Consider the following 23765-nt stretch of genomic DNA (forward strand, 5'->3'; position numbering starts at 1 on the left):
GGAGGAAAGTGCGCCGTGGCATTGACTTAAATGTTGAGCTTTACCAGGTGCTCTGTCTTTTTAGACATTGCCACTTGGAGTGGAGTGATTGTCAGCTTCTCTTAATTTTACGGGGAAGCTATGTGGGGAGTGTGCTGGGAGGTCCCCAAGACTCCCTCTAGGTTTGATGATTCACTAGGAGGACTCACAGGACTCCTTATGTAGTTTCATTCAGGTCTCATAGGACTTCACATATAGTACTCTTGGCTGTGATTTATCACAGCGAAGGAATACAGAGCAAAATATGCAAAGGGAAAAGGCTCTTGGGGTCAAGTCCTGGGAAAGCAGGCGCAAGCTTCCAGAGTCCTCTCCCCGAGGAATCATACAGAATGTGCTCAGTTCTCCCAGCAGTGCTTTGTGATAGCACGTGTGAAATGCAATCTGCTGGGGAAGCATGTTAAGAGACTTGGTACCCGAGTTTTTTTTTTGTTTTTTTGTTTTTTTGTTTTTTTTAAACTCAGAGTTGATCATGTGAGAAGCCTCTGCCTGGCACATAACCAGATTCTAGATTCCCCGAAGGAAAGCAGGTGCTCGCCATAAACCATCTTGTTTGTATAAACAGTTTAGGCACAGTGAGCCATTCATGTCAGTTAAGGGGGATGGGAACCCTCCTGAAATCCAAGCTCCCAGATGTCAGCCAAGGGCCAACCTTGTAAGCAGGCCTTTCCAAGAATAAGCCATCAGGCCTGCTCTATTAACCTTTTTCTGCACAGGGAGTAAGAATGGTTCTTTTATTTGTTTCTGTTTTGCTTTCTTGATTGATCAATGTGTTGCTTGGTGTTGAATGACTGATTATCTGAGGGAAGAGTAAATTGCCCTCCCAATGGCCATGTTCTGTCATGACTATGAGCATGATGTGGCTCTGGAGGAGATAGCGAGCATGAAGGAGATAGGGTTAAAAAAAAAAAAAAAAAGAGCTCCACACCCACCAAAGTTGTGTGTATTTTGAATAGTCCTGATGTGGGACGCCTGGGTGGCTCAGTGGTGGATGTCTGGCTTTGGCTCAGGGCGTGATCCCGGAATCCGGGATCGAGTCCCACATTGGGCTCCCCTTGAGGAGTCTGATTCTCCCTCTGCCTGTGTCTCTGCCTCTCTTTCTACGTCTCTCATGAATAAATAAATAAAACCTTTAAAAAATAAAAGTCCTGATGTGATGTGGTGGAATGGCAAGATTTGGCTTTCCGTAAGACAGACAGTATCCTGAATGCACGCACTGTATTTCTCTTTAGGCGAATTCACTCATGAGATGCAAGTTAGAATCCGACAGGAAATGGAGAAGGAAAAGAAGGTGGAACAGTGGAAAGAGAAGTTCTTTGAAGACTACTATGGACAGAAGTAAGGCCTTTGGTGCTGCCAGTCCTGATCTGAGCTGTGGGGGGCAGAGAAGCAGATGATGTCTAAGTCATGGACACCAGCATGAGGGCAAGAACAGGGTGGCCGGGGTGACTTGCCTGGCTTGTTTAGCTTAACACCATTCATAGAAAAGCCTAACATATGTTTTTCTGTGGTTAGTGCTGTGTACCACACAGATATATTTTGTTCTGAAATATCTAACAGCTAAAATAAAATAGGCATGCTTCTCTGCCCTGTAACTAATGGTGTGAATTTGGTTTGCAGATTGGGTTTGACCAAAGAAGAGTCATTGCATCAGAACGTGGGCCATGAGGAGGCTGAAATCAAGAGTGACTTGTGTGTCCCAGGAGAATCAGCACGGCCACAGCGTGGTCCAGCCACCCGACAGCGAGATGGGCATTTCAAGAAACGCTCTCGGCCAGATCTCCGAACCAGAGCCAGAAGGAATCTGTACAAAAAGCAGGAGCCAGAACAAGCAGGAGTTGCTAAAGACACACAGTCTGTGGCACCAGACATCCCCCTCTACAAGGATGGGGAGGCTAAGAGTGACTCAGCAGAGGCGGGCAGTCCTCACCTGCCTGGCTCGGCCTCTGCAGCACCTGACCCAGAAAGTCCCGAATTCCTGACCCAGCCTGTGGCTTCCCGGACCCAGACCGATCCAGGTGACTTGGCACATGCTTCCGTGTCTCCAGACAGGATTCCCAGCTTGCCTCAGGAGAATGCGGATCAGGAACCCAAGGATCAGAAGAGGAAGTCCTTTGAGCAGGCGGCCTCTGCATCCTTTCCCGAAAAGAAGCCCCGGCTTGAAGATCGTCAGTCCTTTCGTAACACAATTGAAAGTGTTCACACCGAAAAGCCACAGCCCACCAAAGAGGAGCCCAAAGTCCCGCCCATCCGGGTAGGAGGCTGTTTGATTCCTGGCTGTCCTGAGGCCAGGTTCCCTTCGAGGGTCAGGAGATGTGCAGAGCCCCTTTGCAGAGATAGAAGGCTCCGGGCGCTTGTGTTAATTACGTGAGAGTATAGAGCCCTATACAAGAGAGCCATTCATGAGACTGACTTAATGGTCAGGGGGATAAGGTTCTTTTCTTCCTTGCTGCTTTGTTCACTCTGTTGAAGTTCTCTCTGGAGGTCAGAATCCTTTGGGATTTTTAAATCTTTTATTAGGTGGTGTTAGATTCTTTGTCCACTGACTCACACAGTCCCACTAGAAATTAAATTTAGAAGCATGGCATATGACAGCCCTTGAGCAGAGTCGTCTCAGAATGGTATGGTGTCACAGATGGCCGTTTTACTGCCGTTATTTCATTTTTAAAGATAATTATTTGATTCTCTAGGCCATGCTCCCTAAGCGACTAGAATCTCAGTTTAGCTGTACAGTTCTTATGTCAGATCACCCAGTCAATTAAAATTGTTTTCCAATTCTTCTCTTGCAGATTCAACTTTCACGTATCAAACCACCCTGGGTGGTTAAAGGTCAGCCCACTTACCAGATATGCCCCCGCATCGTCCCCATCACGGAGTCCTCCTGCCGGGGCTGGACTGGTGCCAGGACCCTCGCAGACATTAAAGCCCGTGCTCTGCAAGTCCGAGGGGCGAGAGGCCACCACTGTCATCGAGAGGCGGCCACCACTGCCATCGGAGGGGGGGGTGGCCCGGGTGGAGGTGGCGGCGGGGCCACCGATGAGGGAGGTGGCAGAGGCGGCGGCAGTGGTGATGGTGGTGAGGCCTGTGGCCACCCTGAGCCCAGTGGAGCCCCGGACACCCCTGGAGAGCGTGCGTCAGATCTACAGCGAACACAACTACTGCCGTCTTGTCCTCTGAATGGGGAGCATATCCAGGCTGGGACTGCTGTGTCCAGAGCCAGAAGAGAGGAACTGATTGCTCTCAGAAAGGAGGAGAGCTGCCCCCTGCAGAGGGTTCCAGACGTCCTCACAAGTGGGCTGGAAGTTGGGGCCTCCCAACTCCCCATTGCTCCCACTGGGGACAAGCCTTGCCAGGCTTTGCCCTTATTGTCCTCCCAAACCCCAGCCCCAGAGAGATTAGTTGAGCAACCTCCGTTGCATTTAGATGTTAGAACTGAACATGAGTCTGGTACCACTTCCTGGGAAAACGATGATGAGGATCGAGGACCCTCTCTTTCTGCGGAGAGTGGTCCTGTGCAGTCTCTAGTGGGGGATGTTGTATTGGAAGGAGGACCTGGCCAGGCTCTAGAACGAGACAGTAACCCCAGCATGAAGGATCCTGTGAATGTGACTCCCAATTCTGCCAGTGAATCACCATTGGCTAATTGCCTGCAGGATAGACAGTATGATGAGGAATTAGGACTTGGTGATTCATCCTCACCCACAAGGGAAAGTGCTACTAGACAAGAAGACTTGACAACTGAGGCCCTAGTCTCTGATGGTGCTGCTCCTTGGGTGCCTGGCCTGTCAAAGGATGAGGCAGTGGGACAGCCTGAACCAGACTCTAGGGAACTTGTCCCATCTGTTGAGCCCCAGGCTGTGGAAGAGTGGGAGAAAGCTGCCGCCTTCATTCCTGCATTACCTGGGGAGTTGACAGCTGGGGAAGGGCTAGATCCCCCCAACCACTTCCCTTTGCTCTGGACAGTGCCATCTCGAGGGTGCACTGACCGTGCCGGCAGTGACCGCAAACCAGTGGAAGGTGAAAAGTTGAAAATCAATGGAGACTCTGAAGCACTGAGTCCTCATGGTGAGTCTACAGACACGGCCTCTGACTTTGAAGGCCAGCTCTCTGAGGACAGCAGCGAGGCCGACCCCAGTGAGGCCACCATGGTAAAGAGAGCCTTGGTGGCAGACACAGATGAGAAACGCAATTGGAACCCCTCTGCCTCACTCTCCAAAGTGAACGGTGACCGGAGTCTGGTTACAAGGACAGACAGCCTGGCTACTCCTCAGAGCTGGGTGTCTCGTGTATGTGCAGTCCCCCAAAAGATTCCAGATTCCCTGCTGCTGGCTAGTACTGAGTACCAGCCAAGGCTTATGTCGCTGGGCAGGGCTGGGTCCTCATTGGAGGCCACTAACCCACTCGTGATGCAGTTGCTGCAGGGTAACTTGCCCCTAGAGAAGGTTCTTCCTCCAGCCCAAGGCAGCAGCAAACCTGAATCCCCAGGACTCCCGCTTATGAAAGAGCAGAGCCTTGGCAGCTCCCTGGGAGCAGGAGCTTTGCAGGATTCTGCAGAAAACAGTTGTGCAGTTGGCAGGAGCAGCCCCCGTGCTATAAGAGCTTCAAAGGAGCCTCTTTTACCTGACAGCCATGAAGCAGGCACCAGTCTTGCCAGGCTAGAGCCCACCCATGCTCCTGGAGCACCCCAGAAGATTTCCAAGACAGTCCCAAGTCTAGACTCCCTATTTCCAGTGACAGAGCTGACGACTGCCTCTGGAAAAGTAGAAGAAGTGGATTCCAAAGAGCGATTCTCTACTGTTAGTTTGGAAGATCAGAAGGAAGCCGTTGATGTATCCCAGCGCAGTAATTCAAATGCTGCCCCAGGCAAAAGCCCAGGAAATCTCACTACCTCGAGAGACCCTTGTTTCTCTTCTCCAAATGCGATCTCCTTGGATCCTGATCAGACAGGTCGGGCCCTGGGTAATCAGAACAGTACTGGAGGCCAAGGGAAGAAGCTCTTTGGCCCTAGGAATGAGGCTGCAGCCCTTCAGTGCCCCAGACCCATGGAGCCAACACCACTGCCTGCTGATGCCCCTCCCAGTTTTCCCAGTAGGAAGTTGGGGCCAAGCAAAAACTCTGTGTCTGGTGGGGTACAGACCACCAGAGAAGACTGGGCTCCAAAGCCACCCCCTGCCTCTGTTGGCAGCATCAAGAGCGAGAAGACTTTTGAGGGGGGTCCTCTCAAGGCAAATGCAGAGAACAGAAATGCCACTGGTCCTGGTCCACGGGAGTTAGTGGATCACTTGCAAGGGATGCCCTTTGTCCTTGATCTGCCCTTCTGGAAATTACCCCGAGAGCCTGGGAAAGGGCCTGGTCAGCCTCTGGAGCCTTCCTCCATCCCCTCCCAACTCAATATCAAACAGGCATTTTATGGGAAGCTTTCCAAACTCCAGCTAAGTTCCACCAGCTTTAATTATGCCTCCAGCTCCCCCACCTTTCCCAAAGGCCTTGCTGGAAGTGTGGTGCAGCTGAGCCACAAAGCAAACTTTGGTGCGAGCCACAGCGCATCACTTTCCTTGCAGATGTTCACCGACAGCAGCACGGTGGAAAGCATCTCACTCCAGTGTGCGTGCAGCCTGAAAGCCATGATCATGTGTCAGGGCTGTGGTGCGTTCTGTCACGATGACTGTATTGGACCCTCAAAGCTCTGTGTATTGTGCCTTGTGGTGAGATAATAAATTATGGCCATGGGAAAAGTTGTATATTTAGTGTGTGTATTTTGATAATGATTGATCTTACACCTGTATACAGAATATCATTGATATAATAGACTCTGTTTCTCTAAGCAAGAGCACTCTTGCCCTTCCCTAAAATTTGTAGTGCTAAAGCCCCTCTGTCACTCACCAACTCTTCTGGTCTTGCTGGAAGGGTTTCCTGCCTGGCAACTCATTGGGCTGCCCAAGGCCGGCTGGCCAGCTTGAGCTCTCATGCAGACAGAGCCTGGTGTGGCGTGGGGAGCCTACCTTGACACCCAGAGGGACTTGAAACTGAAGGAAGAAGGTTGTGTTCTCCATCAGGGGAACTAACCTACCTGAACTGAGTAGACCTGCCAGTCTTCCACTGCCCCCTCCCTGCCATCTTCCCTTCTGCTGCTCCGCCTGGGGGAGTTCATGGCTGGGGAAGCCAGCATAGGGTTAAAGTAACTCCCAGCAGTGCCCACCAGGGGGCCCAAGCACCTGCTCACCTCAGGGGCACAGTTCAGTCACTTGCCATTTGACAGGAGCCAGTTTGACCTTTGGTTCTGTTGCTGAAGCAAATTTGGGACTTTCCTGTCTTGGTACCATTCACTGGCCCGCAGGAGCTTTTGAAACCTTGAATAGACTTGCTTGGACAATGGGGTTGGGCATAGGGTTGTCTTTCCTCTTAAAATGCCATCTGTAGACCTTGTAAGTCAGATGTCCAGATGTTTGGCAGGTGAATTCCTCTGCTTGACACCCTCCCTGTCACTTTGGACTCAGTGGGAGTGGGCATCTCCACGCACCTGTGTATGTGAAAGTCATTTTACATTTCAAAGCAGTGTGTGTTTCTTATTTTTATATTTTTAACTCTTTATCCTTGGATGTATAAAGTGAACTTTTTGGCTTCTGTAAGTATGCTCTATGCACCTCTAATGTTTTATCATGTATTTATATGTTGTACACAGTACTGGCCGATTCTGTAAATGGATGTATTGTACAGAGAACACGAGTGTCTCTCCCTTATTATCCGTCTCCGGCAACATCGCATTAAAGTGGTGTGCTTCTCTGCCTGAGTCAGAGCCACCACCCGACAGAAGGGTGCAGCAACTGACTTGGGATCTGCCAGCGTGGCCCAGTGCCCTGTCCTGGTCGCCCAATGGACCTGCTGTGGCCCGCAGAACCACAGCCAGCCCACCTGCGCTCTGCTGAGCAGATGTGTCTCACCTCATGTCTCTTCTCTTCTGACCTTCCACTGGCTTCTCGCTGCCATATGTGATAAATCACCGCCACCAGTGTTAAGTGCTCTGAAGTCAAGGGTGAGTGCCCTGGGCAGCCCCAAGCAGGCATTCCAGATGTGGCTCCAGGGTTACCACCTTCAATACCTGGGACCATTTGGTGTTCTTTTGATAGCAGGTTGGGGAAGAAAGCCACACCTGTTGCCTGCTTCTCTCACTACACACTCCCAGCACGTAGACATCTCCATAGTTATCTTCCCTCGCCTTGCTCCCCACCTTCTTACTCCTCCACTCGGCAGAGTTGAGAGCCCTCGTTTGACTTCCATCTCCCTGTATGAGTGCTTCTGTGTGAAGTAGAAAATTGGTGTGACCTCAGCAAGTTTCACCCGAAAGACCCCCGTCCCACCCCATCTCATCCACTGTGGCATTTTTGTCATCTAAAGCGTGAGAAGGTAGCAGTCACGTAGTGATGTAAATGCAGTATTGGTCAAGTCCAAGTTGTCAACTTTAATAATCTGTTTACCAAAGACCGGGAGCAGAGGCCCAGGTGTGTGTGATCTTCCTTCTGCTGTGACCTTTGGCGGCCTGTAGGCTATAGGCAGAAACTGGTCTGTTCCTTGGGGCTGCCCAGGGAAAGCACTGCTCTTGTATGTCTCTTGTGGTTTCGGAAAAATAAACCTGTATAGCCTGTGCTTGTGGTCTCCGTCGTCTTGTGTGGCCGCCCAGCTGGACTGGGAAAGAAGGCCAGGAATACAGAAGGGGCGCTGCAGGAGCAAACACCGGCTCACTTCACCTTAGCTCCAGAGCCTCTGTCCTTGGTCTGGAAGCTCTTCTGTGAGGTTAGTGCTAAAAGCCTGACTTGCCGTTTTTTCCGCTGGTCTCTAGACTCTGAGTGTGACGGCGTGGACTGAAAGAAATCTTAATGAGAGCGGTGAAGGTGCTCCTCCCAGCCACCCTACTGAGACACCCTGCCAAAGAGATTCCTGATGGCAGGTGATCCGTGGGGGTGGTGACCAATTCCAACCCTAAAACCCCTGTAAACACAAGTGCCTCTCTGCACTGAGGGTGACAGCCTGCAATCCCCGGACTTCTCTGAAGTAACTACATGCATGATTCTGTGCTTATCAGGAACTACCTTAGCATGAAAATAAGCCAAAGGTAAAACATGGTGGAAGTACAGATTTTTTTTTTTGACCTTTTTTTTTTTTTGGAAGTACAGATTCATTAAAATCTGTATCTGTTAACTTGTTTCCTGTGAATGGGTGAAAGTAGGCTTTATCTGTGGTGGGATAATGCCTTTCTGTCCTGCTGCTGTTGTTGGAAGTACAGCTGGAGAGGTTTGGTTAGATGGCTCTGTGGTGACAGGGCAGCCTCCTAGTGGGGACGCTGTGTCTGTATTTTTGTGCCGTCATGGCACAGTCCGTTGGCTCACTTCATGTCCATCTGCAGGAGCTTAGAATGCATTAGAATCCAGGGCTGGGACCCAATGTTGCAATTGAATCTCGTCAAGGAAGCAGCAGCGGATGGCAGATTTTGCATGCAGGCCCTACTTCCTACCAGCTTTGTGGCCCAGGCAAGCCAGTCTCTCTGCCAGCACCTCCATCTCTGAATGGGGATCCATTAACGCCTGGTGCACAGGAGGTGCTCCAGACTGTTAGCTTGCACCCAGCCAGGACAGTAGCTGCCTGGACTTGGAGTAGACGTTGTGGCTCCTGCCACCTGCCTGACCCTTGCCCCACAGGGGGCCTGTGGGGAAGTGGGGCTCTCACCAGACATCTGGTTTTTGGTCTCACACTACAGTTGTTGAATATGTGGTCCTAAGTTTAGAGACTGAGTTCCTGGCAGGGGAGACTATTTTACTCATAATCTCAAGGATGAGGAAACCTAATAACGTTTCAGAATATGGAAAGGATTTTTTTTTATTGGCCTGGTGAACATCAAGACTGTTTTATGTCCATCCTGCTCTTAAGGAAGTCAGATCCTGCTTAAGGGGTGTGTGGCGTGTGCTTAATAGAGTAGCCCGCTGATAATCAGGGACCTCGGGATCAAAGCATCTGCCTGCTTGCCTCCCGAGAGGAGGTGGCATCAGCTATGTTGCCCTTATGTGCAGGTACCATCTAAACGGATGGGGAAAGTGACCTTTGTGACCTTGGAGACTAATGCTTGGAACCAAGTGTTGACAGTGCCCCATGCTTCCTCTTGTTTCCATGCATCAATTTGAAAGCCTGGACTAGCTACCAAAAGATGTAGATGAAAGCTCTATAAGGAAAATAAGAAAAATTAAAAAAAATAAGAGTGACAAAGAGACAGCTGTTTGTGCAGTCAGTGGCTCATAACCCTTCTGGGAACACAAACTCTTGGGAGAGCCCAGTGGAAACTTCAGACCCTCTCCCCCAGGAATGCACATCCACACTAAGTTGTGCAAACTATTTCAGAGGGCTCATCTGTACCTTAGGCAGCTGGGACCCCTCATTTAAAAGCCCACTGACTGGTAATAAAACTAATAAAATCTGGGTTTATACAAAAGATCAAGGAGGGGAGAGAGAATCCTTTGTAAAGGATTCTTAGGTTTTTGGTAAACTGGGCTTCCCTAGTGCATCATAATTACTTTTATTTAAATTCAGTTAACATATTAGTCTAAAAGGTTGAGTTTTGAAAGTGATTCGTTAGTTGCATACAACACCCACTGCTTATTACGTCACGTGTGCTCCTTAATGCCCGTTGTCACCAGGTTACCCCATCCCCCCACCCCTATCCCCTCCTGCAACCCTTAGTTTCCTAGAGTTAAGAGTCTGTTATGGTTTGTCTCCCACTCTGATTTTGTCTTGTTTTATTTTTCCCTCTCTTCCCCTATGATTGTTTTGTTTCTTAAATTCTACATGAGTGAAATCGTATAATTGTCTTTCTCTGACTGACAATTCGCTTAGCATAATCCCTTCTTCATAATTTTAAAATTCGCTTATGTTCCTGTTCCCCCCTTCCTCTCCCTGAGTAAAAGGAGTTTTGCCTGTTTCGTCACTGAATGTTTTAGTTCACTGTTCTGTTGGGGGCATTCCTATTGGATGTTGTCCTATACACTGTTAACAGTGGTCCTGGGGACCCATTTAAAGAAGCTAGGCGGGGATCAAGCAACACTGCTCCGCCCTTGAGCGATGTCTCTTCCTCCTCTTCCATGCCAGTGCTTCAGTCTTGGTCCGGTGGAGCTGCAGTGCTTCATCTGGAGGTAAGTGCTTTCCTGGCCAGCCAGCGTGGTCCATGTGCAGTGGGTCTGGGCTTCAGATACGTTGTCGCAGGTTGTGGGGGTCTCATGGTCCCTCGTGATTGTCAGCAGTAGTACTTTTGGTAGGACAGGCGTTGTCAGGGTATCACTGAGGCATTGGTGTCCTTGGTCCCTACGTTGTGTGAGGAAAGGCGCGTAGCTGCTGTCTTTGGTTTTTAGGGTCCCTGCTACTCTTATGAACCTTTGCCCCACACTGGGTTCCCTGGGTGTGGTGGCTTCAAACTATCACCCCTTTCTTTTTATCTGTTTTACCTATTTGGGTATTGTACAGAATTTGTTTTATTTATTTATTTATTTATTTATTTATTTATTTATTTATTTAATTTATTTAATTTATTTTTAAAGATTTTATTTATTCATGAGAGACACACACACAGAGAGGCAGAGACACAGGCAGAGGGAGAAGCAGGCTCCCTGCAAGGAGCCCAATGTGGGACTTGATCCTGGGTCTCCAGGATCACACCCTGGGCTGTAGGCGGCACTAAACCGCTGCGCCACCAGGGCTGCCCAGAATTTCAGTTTTAAAAAGACCCTTCTGCCCTTAGAAAAATAAATGTTTAAAAAACTTCTGTGTAGGGGATCCCTGGGTGGCTCAGTGGTTTAGCACCTGCCTTTGGCCCAGGGTGCGATCCTGGATTCCTGGGATCGAGTCCCGCATCAGGCTCCTGGCGTGGAGCCTGCTTCTCCCTCTGCCTGTGTCTCTGCCTCTCTCTCTCTCTCTCTCTCTCTATCATAAATAAATAAATCTTTAAAAAAATAAAAACTTCCGTGTAGTGTGTGTCTGTGTATCTGTACACACAGTGCACACACGCGTACAGTTTTAATAGTAAAGCTAACATTTATGCTTGTAATTCGCAGAATTGCTTTTAAACTCATGACAGATTTGCTTCCTGCCATATTCCTGTAAGTTTTCCTCAAGGTTTAGCCTAAATGATATATGTAGGATGAAAAAAAAGTCCGTGCACAAGCCAACAGCCCTTATTCCCCCTAGGTGTGTTCAGGAGTTTTGGGTCAAACGGAACATTGAGTGTGAAGATTAAGGACTTCAGTCTCCCAAGCCAGCACTTAGGGGCCAAGGGCCGGTCTGTGTGAGCCTGGTTTGAATGGGGTGCGGAGCTGCGTGCTGGGGCTGGGGGAGCAGGGAGGGTGTGCATCTGCAGGGGCAGCAGTGGGCCCCCCCGGGAAGATGCCACCTGCACCTGCCACCTGACTATGAGTACCGGTAAAGGTTCGTTTCCTTCTAATGGACTGGGTGTCGTCATTTGAGAAAAGTTTTCTGAGGGCCTTCTGTGGTGGGCTAGCTAGCGCGCTGGCTCAGAAAGGTGGTCTATTGGCAGAGTGGCAGGGTCAGTGCCACTGTAAATAGATCTGTAGGGAAGACAGCTGGCTGGTGGGGCTGTTGAGAGGACATGGGAATGAAGCATCAGGTTTGTTATTCAGTGTTTATTAAGTAGATTCAGTCTTATATATGATATACAGATTCAAAAGAAAAAGGATTCCACATACTTATGAAATCAGTGCATTTAGCAAGTAATACCATGGAGATAACAGCTCGATTAACAGCTCATTGGTCTTTTGTTAAGTGAGGGAGAGGGACTTGGCCTGTGCTAGAGTCATTCCACAAACAAAACAGAATTTAGTTGCATCACATAGAGAAGACACATTCTAAGAATTAAAATATTAAGCCACATTTACTGGAAAAAACTCACTATATAGAACACAAATAATTTTTATAGAGCATTGAGGAGGAAGTCCTCACCTGCTTAGAAGAGCCACGTTAAGTTGCATAGGTGCATATCTGTAAAAATATAATTTAGAGATGTAGCCGTTGATTAAGTAATAAAGAGTCACCTTTAAAAGTTGGTGCCATCCACAGTTTGCCTGAAGTGCCATATGCTGGCGGGCTGGAGCCCCCTGCCCCGCTCCGAAGAGCTGCCTCTAGGGGTGGAGGAGTGCTGGTACCGTCTGCACTGGAACATCCCAAAACCTCATCTCAGATAAGGTGCTCACGCTCTCCCCTAAATCCTGGGCGGCTTGACCCTGAAGGTCATGCGAGTCCCCCTGACCTCCCCATTGCCAGGCTGCTGGGAGATGCCCGCAGGAACTGCCGCAAGGCCCTGCCTGAGTGAGCACCCCATGTCCCTGCAGGTGTGTACCAGCTCCGCTCTGCCCCCTGCTCCTGACAGACCACACACGACAGAGGCATGTGGGCTGTCTGCTGCACGGAGATGCTTCTGAGCTTAGAAAAGTATTTTTCAGCAAATCTTGAGTTCTACATGGCGTAGGGTTTTCGTTTTCATTTTTAGGTGGAAACATAGGTAAAAAGAGGTTTTTGTTTTGTGGCTTTGCTAAGCAGATGAGCTTACTGAGGTGCACCTTCCTCCTCGAGCGAGTCTTGCAGAACACACGGGGACTGGGGCATCTGTACATGTAAACAGTACACTTTCACTGAGTCCAAAATTAGGAGCAAAAATACAAAGGTTCACATTGGTCTTAGGTAGATACAGGCGAAAAAGGATTGAGCTGTTTAGCTCAGAAACAACAAAAACAAAGTTTCTAAAGCACCACTAAATTATATAAAAATCAGACCATGGACGGATTGAAACTGGTATTCTGGTGAAATACTTTACTATCTTGTAAAAAGTTTTACAAAAAATTACAAATTAAAAGTATCAACCCTCTGAGTTCAAAGCAGCATTTTGAAAATGAACTGGTAGTTAATCCTGTAACCACCCCTGGAGTCGTAAGTGGCCCTTGGGAATAGGGATGGCTGGGTTCCACCTGTTTAAAATCTTTGAAAACCCTGCGAGCCCTCTCCTGTCCCCCTTCCCCTCCACGCTGTCCTTGGGTATCAACTGTACTGGAGGTGACGGTAAATGAATTTCAGACGGGTCACACCATTACTGGTCTCCTAGAGGTCTCCCACAAAGACCAAATTCCCGTTCCTCCTGATTCTACTCTTCTGCTGGAATTAGCCCCCTGCAAAGACTCTGGAATTGGTGTGTTCTACTCTGGAGTTGCCTTTTAGCTTAGGGATCCCCAGTGATGAATGTGTACCCTGAGGCCCTCCATAAGAATTTCAAATGAATGGCTGCAGGGCAGGGTGCTGGAAGTTCCCTTTGGGAGAAGGCAGTCCCTGGGGTGAGGGTGAGGGTGGGACAGCAGTGAGCCAGGTCCACCAGAACCAGCTCTTTGGTGCTCCCCAAGTCAGGAGGAGTGGGGAGGGGTTGAAAGCTGCATCTTTGAAAACAAAAGCAAAACACAACAAGTTCCCTGACTGAACTAGCTAATGGAGTCCTGTTTCCACACAGCGACTTGCTCCTGATTCTGCCGTCACCAGGGTTTCGGGTGTAGCTTCACAGGCAAGGAGTCCACCCAGGTGGGGTCACTGTGGCACAATCCGCTTGTCCCGGAGGGGCTGCAAGGAGCCCCGGCCCATGTGGCTTTCCTCTCACACCAGTGCGCCTGAGCTCCCACCCCACGCTAAGGCAGGCTGAGGTGGTCAGCTCAGAAAAGTGGGACTTCACACTGTGGCTTCTCCTGATCTTTACCTGTAATCTCTTGCGTGTGGGTGGTGGCAGCAGCCCCTCCCAAACCCTCCTCTCTCCTGTCTGTGAGGAAAGCACAGCATCCGTGCCTGGCCTGGGGCCTGCCTCTGGGAGGGGTAATGACAAGCAATTGGTATCAAGAATTCTAAGGCGATTGTCTCTGCCAGTTTTTAAGATTCTCACAAATTGCCTGGGGTAACATTTTGCAAAAGACCTACTGATTACTTTGTAGTATTGTTCACACACAAAAATAAATATTTACACAAGTTGAACCATCCGGTTGTAGCACTGAGCAGGTGGGGTCTGGACTTGTGGATGGCAGCGGTGGGGTGACAGGCCTTGGGCACGGGAGCTTGTGCTGTGCTAAGGGGGAGTCTTGGGTGTCCTGGCCCTGACCGGAGGCCTGGAGATTGGTCAGATGGAAGGCAGAGGTGGTGTGGCTGGGTGGGGTATTGGAGGCCACTTGAGAGAGGAAAGACCACCCCCAACTACTAGGGGCTGGAAGTAAGCACGAGGTGCGGCACCCTCCCTTTCAGAGCTCTGGCTCCAGGGCCCGCAGATGGGGCGTGGATGGAGGCGGGGTGGGGCATCCGCAGGAGCCCCTCCCAGGCCCTCCTGAGGGTGGTGCGGGAGGCAGGAAGCTGCAGAAAGCTGGTTTGGGAGGGGTACCTGCTCTGGGGCCAAGTGAGTGGCCGTGGCCGTCCTAGGATCCACGCAGCCCGGGCTCCCCTGGGGCCTCTTTGCTCTGAGGGAGGAAAGGCAACAGAGGGCTTCTGCCAGCATGGGGCAGGGGCGGGCAGCAGAGAGCTGCTGCCATGGCTACGGAGTGTTGCATGGAGAGGCCCCGTGGGCCTTCTGAGGTCTGGGTGAATCCCTGGTTTTAGCAGCACTGGTAGGTATTGCACTGAGCAAGAGGAAGTGCCTATTGGGGAGGAAGGAAACCAGGCCAGCCTTTTCTTTTTGCCCTTTTTCACACTCCAGGGATTATAGGTTTCTTCAGGACTGGCCCCTCCAGAAGGGCAGGTCCTAGCAGAGCCCAAGTGGCTTCTCCACTTCTACTGAAGGTCCCTTTACTCCAACCACAGGGGGCAGAGGACAGGAGCTGCAGTCCCACCAGGGGCTCACAGCTGCTTTTCCTATTTGGTGGCTGCCCGACAGCTGGGGGCCCTTCCCGGCAGGCATCTGAGGGCCCTGGGCCTGTGTGGAGAGGTGTTCAGACCAGGCTCCCTGGGGGGGGGGGACAGGTGAGGGCAAGGGCCCCGCGGACCAGCTGCTGTCCCCTGGCACGGTGTCCTGGTAAGCGGCCAGGAGGGCCGGGGCCAGGGCGCCGAGCGGCTGCTCGTGAGGGTCAGAGCCTCTGGGCCCCAGCTCCTGGCCAGCCCTCTGGACTTACCTCCCAGGCAGACACACTGTGTGGGGGAGTCGGGAGATAGTCATTCAGAACGGGCTCAGGGCACATCTTGGGAAAAGCCCACGCTGGAGTGTGAGGTAGAAGACAGGTGGCCGTGTGACTCGGGCTTCTGTGGAATGGGGGTGGGGGAGCCATTTTTGTTTGTCTTTGCTTTGCATTGGGTGTGGGTGAGGTCCTCCGCGGGCGCCCGCCCCACCGCACCCCGCCTGCCTCCCCCAGCCCGCGCCAGTGTAGTGATATGGAATGTTAGGTCACAGGGATACATCCTTCTGATCAGACAGACACAGACTGGCAATCTGTACAAACACAAAATCCATTTTCAGAAAAATAAATTACTAAGGGGAGAGGAAGAAAGGGTCCACTTTGTTTTTCTCAATAAATATGCAATTCTGCTCACCTAAGACTTGAAAGGTAATTATCTGGGGGTGGGATTCTAACATCAGGGTCCACGAAGATGATTCTAAATAGAGCTGCGTCCCCAGCGCCTCGTCAGGCGTCCCCAGCGCCTCGTCAGGGGAGCCCCAGCCCTTCCAAAGCTGCCCCATTGGCCTCTTCCAAGCAGGTCAGAGCACCCGTGTGGTGAGATTCCAAAAAAAAAAGTGTCCTTGTGCCCAAAGTCGCAGGTGCTTGGCGTGTGGCTAGAAACAGCTCTCTTGGATCCCACCTTGTTCAGAAAACAAAATGTACCAAGTGGTGAGGCAGGAAGCCGGGCAGGGACAGCCTCCTTCCCTAGAGTAGTGCGCTCCGGGTGCCGCGGCGTCAGTTCTGCTGCAAAATGAGGTTTTCTAGTTCGTCCGCGGAGCGTAGCAGGAAGGCAGCAGACTCTCGGTAGCCAGCGATGAGCTGCCGCACAGCACTGATCTCCGTGGGGCTGAGCTGGGCGGCGGGCATGGTCCTGCTGGTGCTGTTGCTGGAGGGCGTGGGTGTGGGTGTGCTGGAGGCCGTGCTGGCCCCGCCTTTCATGCTGAGGTCGGTGGGCCCTGCGGAGGGAAGAGCGCAGGTGAGGAGGGGAGCTGACACCTCCCGTGGCATCTGGGAGGTGCCATCGCCCTGGGCGTCATCTGGGGGGCGCCACCGTCCTCTCGGTGGCGGTAGTCCTAGCACCTAGGATGGGGTCTGGTACCAGCAGGTGAGACACAGGGTTCTCTATTAACCCCTGCAAGGAAGGGGGCCTTATTGTCGGCAGGTGGAAGCTGTGGCGGCCTGGAGGCCAGGGGTGAACGTGTGCGCGCTTCTTCCTTTGGAACAGGGTGGCACATGGCAAGGGCACAGGCTTTGGCCAGAGTGGGGTTCTGACTCCAGCTCTGGGGCCCTGCTCATACGTCTGCTGCTTTCTGAGGACCGTTAGGTAGGCAGCAGTCCCCTAGCAGGCACACATCCCAGCCCTGGTGGCCAGGTGAGGAGGCCGCACATCCCTGACTCACCTTGCGGTGGTAAAGCAGAGCTTCAAATGGGAGATGGTGATAGCCGAGAGGAAGCGTGGTCCCGACCATAAGAAGGGCTGCCAGTGTCTGTGCCCTACGTACAGCCACATGCTGTTTGTCCTCTGACAGGGCGACTGTCCAGGGAGAGGGTATTCAAGACGCTGCAAGTAAGCAGGCACCTGACACCCTGAGAGGCATGAGTGTGTGGAAAGCCCTGGAGCCCAGAGTGAAGGCACAGGAGACCAGGAAAAGAAACACCTGCGTGTGTGCCCAGACAAGGGAGGGGCTTCTGTCCAGGTGGAGAAGAAAGGCCAGGTGCCCTGCCTGACTGTGGGAGGGGTTGGGGCTAGGCCAGCCGGATGGTGACCATGCCCTGCAGGGGAGGGGCTGGGAGTGCCATGTGGAAGAAGGTGCTGTGGGTGCTAAGCCTGTTTCCGATGAGCCACAGCACCCAGAACCCCCCCTTCTTTTGAGTGAGGGGAAGGTGCACGAGGCTCGGAGTGGTCAGGACAGGACTGCGGAGGGCAGTCTGGAGAAGTTCCCTTTGCCCTCAGAATGGTGGCAGCAAAAAAGGAGCCTCTGAAGTCTTTTGAAACATCCTAGGGGTGTGTGTGTGGCGGGGGACCACCAGGCCCGGTCTCCTCTTTGCCTTTCCCAGGCCCCTCCACGAGTGCATTGCGGGCTTTGCAATCAGGCTCGCCTGAATTCAGGGCCTACTCTGCCACTCCACAGGCAACTGTCAACAGCCCTGAGCCTTGGAACAGGAGGAGGCTGCTGGGGGCACGGAGCCATGCCTGTGAAATCCTCAGCACGGCCAGGCACTGCTGGGCCCACTGGGAACGGGCTTCCAGACAGGTTTGGGGCTTTATCAATGGGCTCCCAGGAGACATGGAAGCTCCTGGAATTTGAAACACATTCTTTTGAGGTATTAAGCCAGCAAACAGCCAAAGAAGAGCATATCTGGGGGTGTGGGGCTGGAGCGTCCTCCAGGAGGCTGTCTCCCCACACTGGGCTGTCTCACCCTGGTGGGCAGGCACCGGGGGCTGTCTGTGGTTGTCAGCCAGCTCCCCACGACTCCAGCAGCCAGCGCCACTCATCACTGCACCTACAGGGGAGCTACTGGGGCATTCTTCATGCTGCTACACCCAGAGAGATGGGCAAGCTCCAGGCACTGGAGACCCCTAGGCTCGAAGGAACACGCTAAGAGGAACTGCGGAAACCGGATTGCTGCTCAAGGGAGCTGGTGCAGCCCACAACTGGGGAAGGAGGGTGGAGTCTGACACAGGGCCATCTGTCCCAGGGGCTGTTTCCTCTCTAACCAGAGCACATGGACTTCAAGGAGGAGGTCCTTGGAAATGGCTTGCTAGGGAATGTCCTTGGAATTGAGAATCAAGGGAGAAGCAGCTAAGTCTGTTAAGATAAAACGCAGGACAAAGGAGCAGGGTCGTGACTTGGCTGGAAACAGCAGCCAAGCCGGTGGTGGACTTCCCTCTTGGTGGCCAAGGGTCTACGGGGACGGGCCAGGAGTACCTCCGTTAACTCCTAGATGCTGTGGGGGCTGGCCCCGGGGTGGGGGAGGGTGGCTCCCAGTCCCCTCCAGAGAATGTGTGGTGACAGCAGAGGAAGGGCCGCAGGTGCTATGACCTGGCCCTGGGGTTCCTCTCTCTCCCATCCCCAAGCCTTGTCCCCTGCATCCCTGTGCTCACAGCTGTTCTTCTGTGGCTGTCAGATGGTGGCCAGGGCCTGGACGGGAGACTGTCCCTATTTCCTGCAGCCAGTCTGCTCTGGAGCCACCCTCCCACGGGCTCTCATGCTGACATTCAGGTGGGGTTGCTACAGGGGCAAGAGAGGGTCCGAGTTGTCCAGCACCCCAGGAAAGAAAGACCAAGCCGATTCTATCAAAGCTCAGTTGCACCTCCCAATGACAACCTGATGAGCACAGCGAGGAGCAAGGAGCCACTCATGGAGTGGCTCTGCGGAGGCACTGGCATGACTGAAGAAAGATGGCTGCAAGGGCCGCCAGCTGCCATGGAGGGCAGCAGGGCTGGGACAGCTGCCTGTGGTCATTCTCCAGCTGCTGGACTCCAAGCCAGGGCTCCCAGCACCTGTGCTGCTCTGGGCTAGGAGCTAACTGAGCACGTCTTTCTCAGGGACCTCTCCACCCACCTCTAAGGAAGTGGGGTGCTTACAAAAAGGAACAGAACCCCTGGGAAGCACAGGGGCAGAGCCAGCTGCCTCCCTCCCAGGAAGAGCTGGCTGCTGCTGGAGCCTCTCTGGTAGGTACGAATGGGGCCCAGGAGCTGTAGCCATGCTGCAGCCAGGCCATGCTGTGTGGCACTAGGTGGGGGCTTGTCACCATCGCCCACAGCCTGGGAAGGACGCAGGGGCCTTTGGCTCGCCATGTCTAAGGGTCCTGACCGCACTGCCTTGGGACCTGTCTTCAGATACTCAGCAGGGCGGTCAGATGGCTCTTCCTTCTGGAAGGAAAGCAGCCCTTCTGGGACAGCAGTACCACCTCTCACTGCAGCTGGCTGCTCCGGCCTCAGCTTCAGGGATTAAGGCCAGGCAGCCTCTTATTTTAGGTTAAGAGGCATTAGGAAGGGATGAGAAATTAAGCCCAGGCAGGAGTCTTCCAGGGACTTGCACACACTTCATGGTGGTAGGGCAAGGGGAGCAGAGGGGGTGTCGGGCTCTCTGCCAGGGGCAGAATCAGCCCCTCCCTTGCTGCCTGGGTACAGCGAGGGGTCCCCTGCTGCCAAAGACAGGGCTTGAGAGGAACTCTCAGGCACACTGGCCGAGACTTCGAACCAGAGTTTCCTGGCCTATGGGTGGCACCCTCCTCTAATCTATTCAACTTGGGGTCACCCTCAGCTCTCCTCCTCACCCCTTTGCCTCTGCAGGACCCTCAGTGCACACGGCTTCTGCCTCCTGCCCTTCCAGTACCGATCTCACCACGGGGCAGGCAGCGCATAGCTCACAGCCCTCTGCTTAAAACCGATCGGTCGCTCCCACTATACACACACAACAAAATCCACGTGTCCTGTCCCAAAAGCCCTGAGGTCACCCCCACCCACTCCCTGCCCATTCCCCGAGGCCACCAAGCTGCTCTCCACCAGCAGAGCCTGCTCTTTCCCTGCTGCCTCCCCCACCCACCCTCCCTGGGATCTATGGGGCCCAAGGTGAATGGGTCTGAGGTCCTCACTCTGGTTCCCACTCAGGGCAGCCCCTGACACCACAGGGAGGTCTGCATCTTTTCAGGGACTGTTCCCCAACCACTGGGCCATATCTTGTCTGCATCAGAGGCACCTGGGAAGTACTGCGGGGAGCACCTAAGGAATTACCAGCTTCAGGGGGTAGTGGAGGGGGCCAGACAGTTAACCATCACTCCGGGTGACCTAGATAGGGCTCCGTAGTGCAGGGACACAGGCTGAGGCCTGGAGAAGGCAGTGACCTGCCCAGAGCCACTCAGCCAGCTCCCCAGGACGCAGCAGAAACCAGGCCGTGCTAGGGCTAGATGCTGGCTCTGCCGTCAACTCCGAGGGACCATGTCACCGCGCCTTGGTCGTCACAGGTAAGGCAGGAGTGTGGAGAGGATTCGACCCACGTAGAGCAGGGCTTGGCTCATGGTGGTCCTCGGGGAGCGGAAGCAGGGATAGGCCCCACAGTGTATCCAGCGAAGCACTGGAGCAAGCCTCCCTGGAGGCAAGAAAGGACGGGGCAGCTTTTTGTTTTAACCAGCCCGTTTTTCTCACCTTCCAATCTAAGGCCCGCCTGAGACTGTGAAATGGGGAAGGTCCCCTGTGCCATGAGGGAGGCACCTTCCCTGCGGGCTTCTGCTTCCCGGCCTGCCTGGCTCCGTTCCCTGAGGCTGCAATCCACATGGACCTGGGTTCTGGTCAGGAAGCCAGGGAGCCTGGGTCCCCCGCACTCACCATTACTGTGATTTCCTGTTTGGAGGGAGGCAGGGGGCTGCAGGTTGCTGCCCAAGGCCCCGTAACCGCGGTAACTGTAGTTGAGGCCACCGTTGACGTACACGGGGTCCTGGGAGTAGGAGGAGGCTGGCAGTGAGTAGGTGGAGTGGGTGATGGCTGCGGAGTCCCGAGAGTGCTGCTTGTCCAGGGCGATGGGCTCGTCCTACAGAGAGGGGAGGAAAGCGCTAGGGGACCCGAGGGGTGGCAGGCACTGACCCTTGTCCCTGGGACCCAGTGCTGTGGCCTGTGGGACTCTGCTCACGTCTCTGTGGGCCAGATTTGATCTGCTCCTGCCTAGCTGAGAACCCTCTGGGAGGCCAGACTCCCTAGGTGTGCCGGGCCTTGGTGCTGGACTTTGCACATCTGCCCTGCTGTGGCTCTCTCTGCTCTGAGGACTGCCCCCGCCCGCCCACCCCTGCTGCCCAGGGCTGCTGGGGAGCACGCACCTGGGAGGACTGGTAGATCTCCAGGCGCATCCTTTTGGCTGCTTTTCTTGTCTCGCTCTCGCAGGCAGCTGCCAGGATGTTTTCTGCCATGGCCGAGGTCAGGTGGGGAGGCGTGGGTCTGGTCTGGAGGCAGAGCGGGGACGGAGCCATGTTGGGGCTTACCCAGACCCTGCCCCGGAGGTGGCAGGCACAGGGCTGGGGTGTGGGCCCCGGGCCATGATTTCTGGAGCCGTATAACCTTTCTGGGCCCTCTCCGGCCCCAGCCCCCTCCTCTGTGAGTCTGGGAATGCAGTGCCTGCTTCCAGGGATACTGGAGAGGGAATGGTCTGGCCGGAGCACCGAGGAGCCCCGGGGGTGTGGCTGGAGGCCAGTGGTGATGCAGAGGGGACCGGGGACGGGAGGAGGGGCTCACCATCTCCATGCCGTTTTTCTTCATGCGCCGGCAGGACTTGAGGTACGTGCGGATACGCTTGCGAGCCCGCTCCTGGAACTCGGGAAACTGCCGGCTGCAGGACTCAATGATGGCCTGGATCTTCTCCTTGGGCTGCTTGGAGATGGGCACCATGCGGTCCAAGTTCTCGTCCACAAAGAGCCGCACAAACATCTGCGGGAGACACAGGCCGTGGGGAAGGCTGGCCCTGGCCATAGCTCCCGCCCCCCAACCCAGCCTGGCTCTCGCTGGCGCTCACGTTGAAGGCCTTGAGGCGCTCGGGGTCCATGCCCTCAGAGTCGTTCATCTTGTCATTGTCCTCGTGGTCATCATGGTCGTCATCATCGTCATCTGCTGTGGGGGCCCGGCCCACCGTCAGGTCCTCAGGGCAGCCACTGACCTCAGTCTTGATGGAATCATAGCTCCCGGAGCTGTAAGGGGGCGACTGAGAAGGGGCGAGGGCCAGAGGGTCAGAGCAGGCCCGCTCTTGGTCTCTGATGGCCATAGTGAGCTTGGGGACCGGGACAGTGAGCCAGCCACAATTTCAAGGTCCTGCACCACCTCCCCTCCCTGCTCCCTTCTATGAATCGGAGGCACCAGTGTTGCCACCCCTCCCTGGCGGCTGTAGGCAGGACCGCCTGCCTGCCATGGTGTAAGTGCAGCCTGGGGCCCCGGAGGCACTGAGCAGAGGTGTCAGGGCTTTACTCAGCAGTGGTGCCCATGCAGGGCCCTGCCGCCACATCGTGAGAGGGACAGGTGGGTGCAGGCTGGGTTCCCGCCACTAGCCACAGCCTCTTCTGGTTCTGGCTTTGGGGTTTTCCTCCCTGATCCTCAGGGGGCTGCAACCCTGAGCTGGCAACTGAGCTGTCACGCAGGCGGCGAGTGTGCTGTCTGTCAGGAGGAGGAACAGATGGGCTGGGAGAGGGAACCAGCCAAGGCGACAGGTCCATTAGGCAAAGTGCATTCCCGAAGCTGCCAGGCTGGGGTTCTCCTGTCTGCTGCCACCCCCAAGGAGACACTGTGAGCCCCCATGCAGAGGGTGTATGTAGAAAGGGGGAGTGGGGGCAGCCCGGGTAGCTCAGAGGTTTAGCGCCGCCTTCAGCCCAGGGCGTGATCTTGGAGACCTGGGATCGAGTCCCATGTCAGGCTCCCTACATGGAGCCTGCTTCTCCTTCTGCCTGTGTCTCTGCTTCTCTTTCTCTCTGTGTCTCTCATGAATAAATAAATAAAATCTTAAAAAAAAAAAAAAAAAAAAAAAAAGGAAAGGGGAGTGGGAACCAGGCCCAGCTCACCAGGCATCACCAGGCAGTCACCCTATCCTACGGCAAAGAAGGGACCTGCGGTCTCTTCCCACCACAGGAACTCCTCCCAGAATAAGCCTCTTCTTGGGATCCCAGCTCTTGCTGAAGAACAAACAGATGAAATGGACACTGGCCGGCACCCAGTCCTGCAGCGGCTGCCACCACCAGGCTTCCTGTGACCTGCCCACAGGGATCAGCCCTCCCAGGGCCTCTGGCCCAGTGCTCAGCTCTTGACACTTACACAGACTTTACAAGGAGCAGAGACACCTAGGTCCTCTGGCCTCCTGCTGGGTCATGCCAGACTTGTGGTGGAGAGTCAAAACACCTCCTAGGCCCTGGGCAAGTCACATTCCCAGGCCACTCCTTAGCCAAGTCCTATGCCAGGGCCAGAGGAGACGGAGATAGAAACCGCAAGACACAAGCTGCCGGTGGCACTGACGCTCCCATCTCCCTTCTTTGGCCCACATACGTGGCCTGAGGTCATGATGGCGGACTCTCCCTCTGCAGCTCTATCTGCTCAGTGCAGGGAGCCTGCCTCTTGGACTTGGAGGGGGAAGACCATGCTCTGGCCAGCACCTGCTCTGTGGCCTGGGCTCAGACATAGTGACAGCTGAACACCCCCTCATCGGTACAGAACTTTCCCATGAGACAGGCCATCAGAGGCCAGCCTGGCACCCACCCCACACCCTGTGCAGAAGAGGCCCAGGGAGGGAAAGGTACAACCATGTACCTGTGTAGAGGTACATGGTTGGAGGCTGGGGGTGTAGGGCTCCGAGAAGTCACCTCTGGCCCCCCAGCTCTGGCAGGAGAAAACTCTCCCAAGAGTGTTCATGTGCTCAATGCAGCGCTGCACCACCGCGGGAAACCTTAGTGGCCAGAGGCAGCTTGTAGAAGGGCGAGGGGGCCCCGAGAAGCAGGGAGGAGTGTCCAGTGGTGGGGGCACCTGCATGGGCCACCCTTCTCCCA

The 23765-nt window shown here is 53.9% G+C and overlaps 2 protein-coding genes across 15 annotated transcripts in view; one reads left to right on the forward strand and one right to left on the reverse strand.

Annotated features, from left to right (window-relative positions):
- Positions 1-6757, forward strand: part of ASXL1 (ASXL transcriptional regulator 1) — a 78906-nt gene extending 72149 nt beyond the window's left edge. For all 5 annotated transcript variants that reach the window (XM_072800524.1, XM_072800525.1, XM_072800523.1 and 2 more), the window contains 3 exons: positions 1269-1374; positions 1657-2290; positions 2826-6757. In XM_072800524.1, coding sequence (XP_072656625.1) covers positions 1269-1374; positions 1657-2290; positions 2826-5750 — 3665 coding nt within the window. In that variant the 3' untranslated portion in view covers positions 5751-6757. The remainder of the gene's footprint in view (positions 1-1268; positions 1375-1656; positions 2291-2825) is intronic.
- A 4939-nt stretch (positions 6758-11696) lies between these two features.
- The window catches only part of NOL4L (nucleolar protein 4 like), a 130771-nt gene continuing 118702 nt past the window's right edge, over positions 11697-23765 (reverse strand). For 9 of the 10 annotated variants that reach the window (XM_072800534.1, XM_072800539.1, XM_072800535.1 and 6 more), the window contains 5 exons: positions 21758-21943; positions 21481-21672; positions 21069-21191; positions 20584-20785; positions 11697-16207 (listed from right to left, as the gene is read on the reverse strand). In XM_072800534.1, the coding sequence (XP_072656635.1) occupies positions 15987-16207; positions 20584-20785; positions 21069-21191; positions 21481-21672; positions 21758-21943 (924 nt within the window). In that variant the 3' untranslated portion in view covers positions 11697-15986. Of the gene's footprint in view, positions 16208-19992; positions 20348-20583; positions 20786-21068; positions 21192-21480; positions 21673-21757; positions 21944-23765 lie in introns of all 10 variants that reach the window. The other variant, XR_012018490.1, reaches the window with a different exon arrangement.

Source organism: Canis lupus, chromosome 26, assembly GCF_048164855.1.
Source record: "Canis lupus baileyi chromosome 26, mCanLup2.hap1, whole genome shotgun sequence".
NCBI lineage: Eukaryota > Metazoa > Chordata > Mammalia > Carnivora > Canidae > Canis > Canis lupus.